This window comes from Mytilus galloprovincialis, chromosome 1 (assembly GCF_965363235.1).
Source record: "Mytilus galloprovincialis chromosome 1, xbMytGall1.hap1.1, whole genome shotgun sequence".
NCBI classification, from domain to species: domain Eukaryota; kingdom Metazoa; phylum Mollusca; class Bivalvia; order Mytilida; family Mytilidae; genus Mytilus; species Mytilus galloprovincialis.
The window spans coordinates 127,193,404-127,206,032 of NC_134838.1; the positions used below are offsets into that span (position 1 = coordinate 127,193,404).

Here is a 12,629-nt window from a genome sequence, read left to right on the forward strand (position 1 = left end):
AAATTGGTGTGGCCTTATGGGTATATATTGCAATGTTTCCCTGTAATATGAGTTATTTTGATCAATTTTATCAAAAAATTTAAGGAAAGAGAGACCTTGAATTATATTTACATTACTGTATTTATTTTCATCTAGAAAAAAGTAGAACATGATGTTACCTTTGAGTATGGGGGAAAATTCTAAATCATTGACAATCTTGAAATATTCATCCTTTTCCCTTATCAGAAATCTGAATAACTTCAGTGGTGGATCCAGAAATTTTCATAAGAGGGGGCTCACTGACTGCCCAAGAGGGGGCCGCTACGGTCATGCTTCAGTGATTCCCTATATAATCAAACAAATTTTTCCCAGAAAAGGGGGGGGGGGGGGCAGACCCCCTGGGCCCCCTCTAAATCCGCCTTTGATTATCTGTGCAATGAAAACTCCTGATCAAAGATTATGAAAGATTATTCATCATTTAGTTTTGAATGGGTTGTATAATGTATAAGTCATATATGACTGTAATACAATCTTTTCCCAATAAAACAACCACACATTTGATGTATCATTTCCTTGTAATTTCTGTAATAGTTTTGATGATTATATCCCTTTACCTGATAATCCACACAGCCTACGGGTAGATAAGGTTTATCCTCTATCATATTCAGGTATTCTGCTATTAAAGCTGCAGCGTGACAACAACAATGAGCTGCTTCAGCATGATTACTTCTCTGAAATAAATAGAAAATAAAATGTGTTAATGTGTCAAAGATTGCTGAGATGTCTGCTTTTCTTTGGACTGTCTGTGGGACATCAGAACATGGTCCTTATAGAAAACATGGAAACTGCCAACCTTAACTGGGGATAGTAAGTTACTTTCAAGAAATTGTAAGGCATTCATTTTCATGTAGATTTAAATGTAACATCATTCTATTCCTTATTCATTTTATGCAACTTATATTTGGTAGCACAAACAAATGTTTTGCATCGTTCTTTTGCTTGGCCAATAAGATGTCACATGAAATGCTTGTATCATAGGCATAAAATTTTGGAAATTGACCTGCATATATTAATCAAATTTGTCTATAATGCATACCTCACTATGTTTGCTTGCCATGTTCTGCAGCCATGTAAGTCTGAGATCAGGAGAGTTCTGGTACCCTTTAGCTATACGATACATCAGATCCAGTAACATTTCTGGATCTTCCTGGAATTCCTTCATCTTTACTGTGTCAGATAAAATCATATGGAGATTAAACACCAAGTCTTTAACCTACATGAAAAACAAACAATACAAAATCAAAATTGAGATTAAACACCAAGCCTTTAACCTAAAAGAATCAAAGAGCAGATTGCTCTGAGGGATACGATTGCCATTGTTTCCATTGATACATGTATTAGTATTATTTTCAAAATAATTCAACTGCAACTTCAAATGCTTGTAAAATGTAATTTATGTAATCTGAATAAATATTCAACTTTAAAAATAGCCGATTCTCGATACAAGTGTATGAACAATGTGATTTATTTTTGTAATATCAATTCCAAGTGTACATGTACTTTCCACAGCAGTCACTGAGAGTGAGAGAAGGTATTTCACTTCATACCTTATCACCTATTTTCCTATGTGAATTCTAGGTGGAACCCCATTCCTAACTCTTTAAATATTTAATATTATTTAATTAATATTGGGTCAGTAGGCATGACTCTTTTCCATACACATAGTCCTCTGTTTAAATTGCAATCCGTTTTAATATAATAGGACGTCTATCCACAGAACGAGTTAATTTTTCTCGACATATCGTCGTTGACGACAGTTACTTACGGAAGGGAGACAACTCGAGGCGATAATATGGAAGACTCCATTTTGGCTGAAGGGGTGTTCTAGTTACGCTTTACGTTGTGGAATACATTTATTTTAATTTAAATGATGCATATGATTTAAAATTATGAAACAACAATAACCCTCAATAGCAGACAGACATAGAAAGGATCTCGTGAGTTTCAATTTAATCAATGGAGCGGGGAATCCAGAGGAACCATTCAATCTGATACCCCTTCAAGTCAAGAAAACTATACGCATACTTACGTAAACAAACCCTAGACTTGTGATTTGTAGCAAGGATGTATATTAAATGTTAATTAAACGACCTCCATTTCTATATGGAAGTACAATATCAAATATCAGTTTCATAACAGTGAAATATAAGAAAACTCCACTTCAGTTCTTATATGACAGAAATAGATTTATCGACCGGAATTCAGAGAACTCTCGCATGTTATAAAAACTGTGGAATTCCCTCTGACGTGTTTCTAAATTTATAAAAACAGTAAATATAAATACTGCTTAATTCTGATTTTCTGTGTTGTTAAAAACATGCATACAAGTCAAGGGAAATATCGAAACATGAAGATTATGAGAAGAACATTATAGGACAGTTGTTTAAATTCAATCCTTTTGTTTTTTATACCATTTAATGCAAGACAATCTCAAGAATCTGAGATGTTCCTTGATGTTTAGAATAAAACGGTTGCCGTGAGGGCATCAGGCTCTGAGTCAATGGTATAAGTCTACAGATTGCTTAAAAGCAATCGTATCCCAAAAACAAACAATACAAAATCAAATGCGGAATAAGCACCATATCTAATTAAGTTGTATAACCCAATCGAAGGTTTTGTGACATTAATCTTTTAAGCAAAGTTCACAGATGAGTTATTTTCCATAAAATTTCATTGATTATTTTAGTCAAGTTTGAATCCACTTATATCTATAAAGTAAATGTTTAGTGAGTTTCTGTCAATCCTATTAACCTATTCTGGTAAGATTGTCAATCACTTACTTGTTCATCCAAAGTTATGGTAATCAGGTAATAGTTGGAAGGTTGTTTTCGAATTATACCATTTGTTTAGTTAAAGGGATCTCCAACATACTGAATTGATGATGGCAAGTTGTGTGAATCACTTACCTGTTCAGGGAAGGTTGTATCCTGTAGATCATAATCTGATTCAGCATAAGTAAGAATTGTTTTCAATGATTTGCGTAGATATTCTTCATCAAAGCTTTGGTTCTGTCCTACCAATGAACTCAGAGACATAGTCACCTGCATCTTTACTCGGGCAAAATTCTTAAAGCACAAACAAATTAATAAGGTAAATTGATAACAACTAAATCAATTTAATATTTATCTGTCTACTAAGAAGTATTTTGATTTAGTATAACATGCAAATGATACATTCAAAAGAATGCATTTCCAAAACAATGAAAGTTAATATACTTAACAGTTGTTCCCAAAAAAAGCCCCTTTAAAATTTGATGCTCTGAACATCTGTTCTATGGAAGAAATAACTATTATTATTTTTCTAAAAGGATACTTTAAATGTTTTGTACCTTCAGAAGTAAGTAGAATAAAGAAAAAGCCATACATTAAACAAGTGAAATCCACAAGTTTATCATTTCATAAAAGGGGGGCATGAATTCTCCTTTTGAAATAAATCTATTGAAGTATAAGCACAACAATAAAACTAAGAACAAATTCTTACATTTCCTAATTCAAAGTTCTGCCTCATCAACATATAGAGTGAGGCACTAGCTTGAGATCTGATACTGCCAATACAGGAGCTACAATGTTTCAGCAGACGAAGACATAAATCAGCACACTGCTCTGTTTCTTCTTCAAACAATGGATCCAAGTACTGGTAATATAAATAAAATGAATTAAAGTTAAATCTATAATTCTTCTTCAGACAATGGATCCAAGTACTGGAAATATAAAATAAATAAAGTTTCTTCCTCAAACAATGGATCCAAGTACTGGAAATATAAACAAGAGGCTGTCACAATGACAGCAAACCGGATTTATTAACATTTATTTGTGTCCTGGCAATATCACAAGAACCATTACTGATGAATGGTGAAAGTGAAAATTGTCAATATCAAATTTGACCTCCATTTTGTCATCAGTATCAACATATTGAAATTTGAAAAGCTTAGATTGAATGGTTCATGAGTAAATGCAACAACGTGAATGGAAACACCATTTTACGATCTTTCAAGAACCATAACTCCTGAACGGTAAAAGTCAAAATCGTCATTATTGAACTTGACCTCTATTTTGTCATCAGTAACAACATATTAAAATTTCAAAAGCTTTGGTTGAATGGTTCATGAGAAAATGCACGGACACGACGGGAAACACCATTTTTCAATCTTTCAAGAACCATAACTCCTGAACGGTAAAAGTCAAAATCGTCATTATTGAACTTGACCTCCATTTTGTCATCAGTAACAGCATATTAAAATTTCGGAAGCTTTGGTAGAACAGTTCATACATAAATGCACGGACACGACTGGAAACTCCATTTTTCAATCTTTCAAGAACCATAACTCCTGAACGGTAAAAGTCAAATTCGTCATTATTGAACTTGACCTCCATTCTGTCATTAGTAACAACATATTAAAATTTGGGAAGCTTTGGTAGAACAGTTCATGCGTAAATGCACGGACAACTCCATTTTTCAATCTTTCAAGAACCATAACTCATGAACGGTAAAAGTCAAAATCGCCATTATTGAACTTGACCTTCGTATAGTTGTCAGTAATAACATATTAAAATTTTAAAAGCTTTGGTTGAACGGTTCATGAGTTAATGCACGGACAACATTTGATTGCCGCGCGCCCGCCCGGCCGCCCGCCGTACATCCCCAAATCAATAACCGACATTTTTGTCACAAAAATCCGGTTAATAAAATGAATTAAAGTTAAATCTATAATTCTTCTTCAAACAATGGATCCAAGTACTGGTAATATAAATAAAATGAAATAAAGTTAAATCTATAATTCTTCTTCAAACAATGGATCCAAGTACTGGTAATATAAATAAAATGAAATAAAGTTAAATCTATAATTCTTCTTCAAACAATGGATCCAAGTACTGGTAATATAAATAAAATGAATTAAAGTTAAATCTATAATTCTTCTTCAAACAATGGATCCAAGTACTGGTAATATAAATAAAATGAAATAAAGTTAAATCTATAATTCTTCTTCAAACAATGGATCCAAGTATTTTTAGCCATAGTGGCCATCTTGGTTGGTAGGCCGGGTCACGCCACACATTTTTCAAACTAGATACCCCAATGATGATTGTGGCCAAGTATAGTTAAAGGAGTAGGTCCAGTAAGACCCCTTTTTGGCCCCAAAATATAGCAGTTTTACAAAATTGTTAAAATGTAAACTTTTAGTTATTTATTGGATAGTAGAATAGTTCTGCTACATAAATATGGGCTGTTTTTGACAATACAATGCACATATATTGGGTACTAGCACCATTAAGTCATGCTAAATTACTGAAATCTTTACAATTCCAGCATTTTAGTCAAATTTTAGACGGTTTCCGTCCAAAATATTGAAATGGAAGTTGTATTTGATGATAATACATAACATATATAAAGATTGAAGATGAACACGGATGCGGCCACTTTCGTTTTTGACAAAAACCATCTGAAAAGTGACATTTTTCGCATATTTGGTAGATTTTTCATATTTGAGCTTGAATCGGATTGTTTTTAATGATTAAATAAGTTAAAATCTTTCACATAAATTAATTGAATCCTATGAAATAGACACTTAATGTTTAAAAAGTGGTCAAAATCTTTCGTCAGATGAAACTGAAATTTGAGGCCAAAATCGGTCCTTACCGGACCTACTCCTTTGGCCCAGTAGTTTCAGAGGAGAAGATTTTTGTAAAAGATTACAAAAATTTACGAAAAATTGGTATAAAATGACTATAAAGGGCAATAACTCCTTAAGGGGTCAAATGACCATTTTGGTCATGTTTGACTTATTTGTAGATTTTACTTTGCTGACCATTATTGCTGTTTACAGTTTATCTCTATTTTTAATAATATTCAAGACATTAACCAAAAACTGCAAAATTTCCTTAAAATTGCCAATTCAGGGTCAGCAACACAACAACCGATTGTCCGATTTGTCTGAAAATTTCAGGGCAGATAGATCTTGACCTGATAAACAATTTTACCCCCTTGCTTTGGGTTTTGAGTTATAAGCCAAAAACTGCATTTTACCCCTATGTTCTATTTTTAGCCATGTCGGCCATCTTGGTTGGTTGGCAGGGTCACGTCACACATTTTTTAAAACTAGATACCACAATAATGATTGTGGCCAAGTTTGGATTAATTTGGGCCAGTAGTTTTAGAGAAGAAGATTTTTATAAAAGATTACTAAGATTTATGAAAAATGGTTAAAAATTGACTATAAAAGGCAATAACTCCTAAAGGGGTCAATTGACCATTTCGAACATGTTGACTTATGTGTAAATCTTACTTTGCTGAACATTATTGCTGTTTAAAGTTTATCACTTTCTATAATAATATTCAAGATAATAACCAAAAACAGTAAAATTTCCTTAAAATTACCAATTTAGGGGCAGCAACCCAACAATGGGTTGTCCAAGTTGTCTGAAAATTTCAGGGCAGATAGATCTTGACCTGATAAACAATTTTACCCCATGTCAGATTTGCTCTAAATGCTTTGGTTTTTGAGTTATAAGCCAAAAACTGCATTTTACCCCTATGTTCTATTTTTAGCCATGGCGGCCATCTTGGTTGGTTGGCCCGGTCACCGGACACATTTTTTAAACTAGATACCCCAATAATGATTGTGGCCAAGTTTGGTTAAATTTGACCCAGTATTTTCAGAGGAGAAGATTTTTGTAAAAGTTAACGACGACGGACGATGGACGACGACGACGGACGCCAAGTAATGAGAAAAGCTCACTTGGCCTTTTAGGCCTGGTGAGCTAAAAATAAAGTTTCTTCCTCAAACAATGGATCCAAGTACTGGAAATATAAAAAAAAATATAAATAAAGTGAAATCTATAATTCGTACAATGATTAAACTGAGAGGTAGACTGAAGAACTGTCAAGGGTAATACTTCTATGGCAAGGTATTATAAACATAAAAGTGAACTTGGGTTAAGGTGCATAGGATCAATCCATGAAGGCTTTATCAATTCAATGGAAAAAAAAAAAAAATATCTGAACATTTGTATCCTTCTTTAAGATGTCTATTAGTGCCCAATGAAGCTAACGTTTCATGCAGCCTGCAAAATGAGCCTTGAACTATATACAGACTATAACTAGTCAGTAAATAAAGAGTATTTTATTTCTTTTATACTCTTAGTAAAAACTCACCCTTGTGACTAGGGCCCTCTGTGAAGCAAACATATTCTGTAAGACTAAAGTACTCTGATTTAGACCAAAACTATGTAACAACACTCTCAATGCACTGCTCAATATCTGGATGTGACCATTTGCTCTGGCAATCTGAAAAATATGCATCTGAGGTTACACAATATGAAGTGGAAAACAGAATCCTTATCTAGACAGGTCATACTGATTTCAGAGTATATCCCCTACAGGAACTTACCCGTGTAATGAGTTCTATTGTATCTAGACAGGTCATACAGTTTCAGAGTATATCCCCTACAGGAACTTACCTGTGTAATGAGTTCTATTGTATCTAGACAGGTCATACTGATTTCAGAGTATATCCCCTACAGGAACTTACCCGTGTAATGAGTTCTATTGTATCTAGACAGGTCATACTGATTTCAGAGTATATCCTCTACAGGAACTTACCTGTGTAATAAGTTCTATTGTATCTAGACAGGTCATACTGATTTCAGAGTATATCCCCTACAGGAACTTACCCGTGTAATGAGTTCTATTGTATCTAGACAGGTCATACTGATTTCAGAGTATATCCTCTACAGGAACTTACCTGTGTAATGAGTTCTATTGTATCTAGACAGGTCATACAGTTTCAGAGTATATCCCCTACAGGAACTTACCTGTGTAATGAGTTCTATTGTATCTAGACAGGTCAAACTGATTTCAGAGTATATCCTCTGCAGGAACTTACCTGTGTAATGAGTTCTATTGTATCTAGACAGATCATACGGTTTCTGAGTATATCCTCTACAGGAACTTACCTGTGTAATGAGTTCTATTGTATCTAGACAGGTCATACTGATTTCTGCAGCTAGATTCCCCTCAATATGAGCATCAGCTTCAACATCTCTTGGCTTTGACCTGAAATACAATGTTATATTATATAAACTCTTGGCACATTTATGTGTTGCCTCTATGTAATTTGAAAGTATATGCCAATGCTAATATAACTGATAGCCAATACCATTTACATATGAGTTCCCTTTATACTGACAACACACAAACTTTAATAGGTAAACTATAAAAAATGTCTTTTGAAAAGTCTATGACCTATGATAAAGGGACAGAGCAATTTTTTCTCCCTGAAAATATGATTGGGTGATGCTAAGATAACTACTTACAAATATCAATAATAAATTGAACTACCAATAGTGGTTCCCCTTACCATATTCCAAACTAAAGCATCATTGAAATCACTGATGACAGAAAAAGCATGCCTAAGTCGACCTTTTTTCCACTTTGGCAAGACAAAAAAAAAGCTGCTCACTTTTATCTTGCAAAAACAAGAAGAAAAGTCTTGGTAAGAAGAAAATGAGAAGCTATGATATACTACATTGAGGTCTGAAGCTGGCATGTCAGTAACTGCTAGTAGTACTTTGTTAATTTATGTATCATTTTCATTTTGTTTTGTTTGTTTTGTTACCTATTCTGACATCGGACACAGACTTCTTTTGAACTGAGTTTTACTGTGTGTATTGTTGTGTGTTTGTTTTTTTTATAGAGGGAGGGTTGAGATATCAAAAACACGTTTAACCCCGCCGCATTTTTTAGCCTGTCTCAAGAAAGGAGCCTCCCGCCTTTGGTAGTCTTGTATCTATACTATTAAACTATTATTTCTCCTTCTCCCACAATAAATTAATCATCTTGTCTCTGCGTCCTATCGGTAAAATGCATAGTAGCATTTGTCATCCATTCTTATGACTATTCAGTTTGGGTTATTTTGGAAGAAAAACGAAAATAAAGGTGTCCGAATATTGTTCCGGCATTAGACCGACTTTTAACTCAGACATGACTACCAGTTTTAACATTGAGATCCAATCGTATGATAGATAACAAAAATGAAAAATAAATAAGCCAATCAGAGCATTGTCCATATCGTGGTTTTTAGATCGTAAAAACCACTACTATTATACCTCGGTTCCTTTAACTTATACATAATTTGTATTAGTACTTGGACAGGGACAGGACAATTATTTTCACGTTTATCTAAATGTATACTATGATTAATATACTACTATAACCGCGGTTCCTTTAACTTATACATAATTTGTATTAGTACTCGGACGGGGACAGGACAATTATTTTTGTGTTTATCTATATGTATACTATGATTAATATACTACTATAATATACAGAGACGCTCTATATAATATAGCAGTGATCGCCATGAAGAAGAAACTCGGAATCAATATATAGTTAATACAAAATTAAATCACTTTAACATTTATTATAAAGATACCTATATTCATAGTAAACAGAAACTCGAAAATAATGGAATATAACAGAAAACAAAATAATAACTGACTGAAAAAAAGAGACGGGGACAGGACAATTATTTTTGCGTTTATCTATATGTGTACTATGATTAATATACTACTATAATATACAGAGACGCTCTATATAATATAGCAGTGATCGCCATGAAGAAGAAACTCGGAATCAATATATAGTTAATACAAAATTAAATCACTTTAACATTTATTATAAAGATACCTATATTCATAGTAAACAGAAACTTGAAAATAATGGAATATAACAGAAAACAAAATAATAACTGACTGAAAAAAAGAGAGAGGGCTTAAAAATATTGTCCTGTCTCCATGTACATATATGACTTTTGATATAATTTCTTAAATTCTCCAGACATAAAATCTTTTACAAAATTTCATCCTAAAATAGTAAACATACTTTCAACCAAGCTTAAAATACCTGTGATTTTGCTTTAAACAGGACTTCCGGTTTTAAACTTTATATAAATTTCATAAGAGTACTCGGAGACAGGCCAATAATTATCGCGTTGATAGAGACTCTATATAATATAGCAGTGATCGCCTAGGAGAAGAAACTTGACATTGATAGTTTATAGCAAATACAAGTTGTATTTATAGTATACATATGTTCCTTTTCTGATACTCTCCAGAAATATCTTACAAACATTCTCCATACAGTTAACATACTTTTAAGCACACTCTAAATGCCCAGGATTTCGCGGGTGTGTTCTAGTGATGTTTAATTTTAGTTTCTTGTGTATATTTCAGTGTTTAGTATGACTTCCATTACCACTGAACTAGTATTCATTTTTGTTTAGGGGACAGTTGAAGCACGCCTCAGGATGCAGGAGTTTCTCATTGCATAGAAGACCAATTGGTAGCCTTCAGCTGTTGTGAGTGAGCTCTTTGGTCAAGATCTTCAGGAAATTTCTTTTTTTTAAATGATACGAGAGTGTTGTGATATTTAACCAGCTAGAACATAGGATACATACATATCTGGTTGTTCTACGGTGGGCTTATATGCAAGTTGGTCCTTTCTCCATCTAAGTCTACCTCCAGCCTCTCCCCCGCCTAAAACATTAGCTAGAGATGGTGTTCTCTCTGCTGGCCCTGAAATATAAATCATGATATTTCTGGAAATCTCCAAAATAGTTCATAGTATACAATTCTTCCTGCTCTTGTATATTTCATATTGATGAGGGAGTAGTCTTCGAGCAAGTGTAGAGCACTGAAAACTCTTTTTGGGGTTTCTTTGATACAAATTCTGTCAAAAGACTCATATGTCTGGAATAAAACATTTCAGTAATTCCTAGGATACTTGATAAGACAGATATTCTTCAATCACCTTCCAGAATAATTCAATAAAACTCCACCCATTGTTCCTAATTAAAGTTAGCTCCCCTTGATTACCTGCTAATGATGCTGAAGAATTTTGCCTTCGTCTCATCATCTCCATACGAGCATTAGAACTACCAAGTATAGCTTCCTCTAACCGAGACTTCATATCCACACTTTTCTTTAATGTTTGCTGAGAATACTGAGCTAAGCTTTTCTTTCCCTGATCAAATATAACTTATAAAATTATCTTGTGATCTTATAAAATACACAAGAGTATCAAAAAATTTTTCTCTCTAAATGAAAGAACAAATTTGATTGGAGGAAATCAACTACAAAATACGAACCCAACCTCAATTCTATTTAAAAAATTTTTAACAGGGAAATAAAAGCTATGGCATGAGGACAAGGAATGCAAATAAATTTTACAGATTATTTTCACAAATATATCATGTCTATTTACAGTGCAATGAAAACAGTTGCCAAAAAGTATTCAGACGTAAATGAAATTTCTGATGTAATTATATAGTTAGTCTGAAGAATATTTAATGAGTGGTTTTGAAATTAACAAGGAAGGTTTGTTTATATACTTGGTCATTTCTCATATCATGACAATATAAGATGACATGTTTCTCCTCTTCCTCCTTGACACTAAATGATGTTAATGTGAAACTTGTCTGAGATCTTCAGTCATTTAAACCACACTTTCTTATATGGTATAGTTTGAACAAAGAACAAAAAGGTAAAACCAAACCAAACTCCAATAAGCATGAGCATGATGAAAATTTACCCTAAGCTGTCATCTTGGCACAAAGCTTCAATTTGAAGATTTTTCGTCATATTGCTTGACCTGGAAGACCAAGGGATGCATGTAGAGTGGACCAGAGTGCACACTTTAACTAAAACAGTTCTAATGTTGGAGTGAAACTGATCTGCGTAGAGCAGTCTAAGGTAGGTCATTTTGACCAATATTTCCCAATTTTTGACAATTCCTTACTTCAAATATACATGCAACTGGAATAGTCTTTTCCTACACATCTTTCAATAATGAACACAATAATTAGATATATGCCCAATGGGTTTACACTAATTGTGGAGTGTTTAGGCCTTTGAACTATGTGTGTCAGACATGAAAGAGAAGCCCACCCCTCAAAAACAAATTTTATCTGATTTCAATTTACAAAGTTCTTTTTTTTTAGCTCAAAATGAACATTAAAACTGAGAAGCATGACAATAGATAATGAGGTTACATGTATTTACTTCGAAATAAATGTCATTAAAATGACCTCAAAAGTAAGAAGAGTCATTGGAGCCAAATAACGGTATTTTGGATAAGGCTGTAATACTACAACACCCACATGGTAAGGGTTAAAAGGGATAAGGCTGTAATACTATAACACCCACATGGTAAGGGTTAAGAGTGATAAGGCTGTAATACTACAACACCCACATGGTAAGGGTTAAGAGTAGGACAAAAGTACAAATAAACTTATGTTAACATTAGTATATAAAAAAATGACGCAATGAACAGTTTTAATTAGGTCACAACATTAAATATCTCATAGACAACAATTCCATTTAATACACAAACATATCTATCACTGGTCACTGGGCAATGTTATATAGTATCTATAATCCGTCAATGGATATTAAAATGAAACTACAGAGTATGGATGACTGATTGATACAACAGGTGTACAAGATGCAAAAATGTGGAATGTTCTAATGTGCAATTCTATTAATTTGATCATGATGCACATAGGGTTGTACTGAAAATTTTCATTCAGTGCTACT

General features: G+C 33.4%; 1 protein-coding gene across 3 annotated transcripts in view; it reads right to left on the reverse strand.

Moving 5' to 3' along the window:
• LOC143058286 (dedicator of cytokinesis protein 7-like) overlaps nucleotides 1-12,629 on the reverse strand; it is a 62,926-nt gene that overhangs the window by 14,823 nt on the left and 35,474 nt on the right. For all 3 annotated transcript variants that reach the window (XM_076231778.1, XM_076231774.1, XM_076231766.1), the window contains 8 exons: nucleotides 10,911-11,058; nucleotides 10,493-10,610; nucleotides 7,992-8,091; nucleotides 7,192-7,323; nucleotides 3,520-3,672; nucleotides 2,946-3,104; nucleotides 1,076-1,252; nucleotides 594-710 (listed from right to left, as the gene is read on the reverse strand). In XM_076231778.1, coding sequence (XP_076087893.1) covers nucleotides 594-710; nucleotides 1,076-1,252; nucleotides 2,946-3,104; nucleotides 3,520-3,672; nucleotides 7,192-7,323; nucleotides 7,992-8,091; nucleotides 10,493-10,610; nucleotides 10,911-11,058 — 1,104 coding nt within the window. The remainder of the gene's footprint in view (nucleotides 1-593; nucleotides 711-1,075; nucleotides 1,253-2,945; nucleotides 3,105-3,519; nucleotides 3,673-7,191; nucleotides 7,324-7,991; nucleotides 8,092-10,492; nucleotides 10,611-10,910; nucleotides 11,059-12,629) is intronic.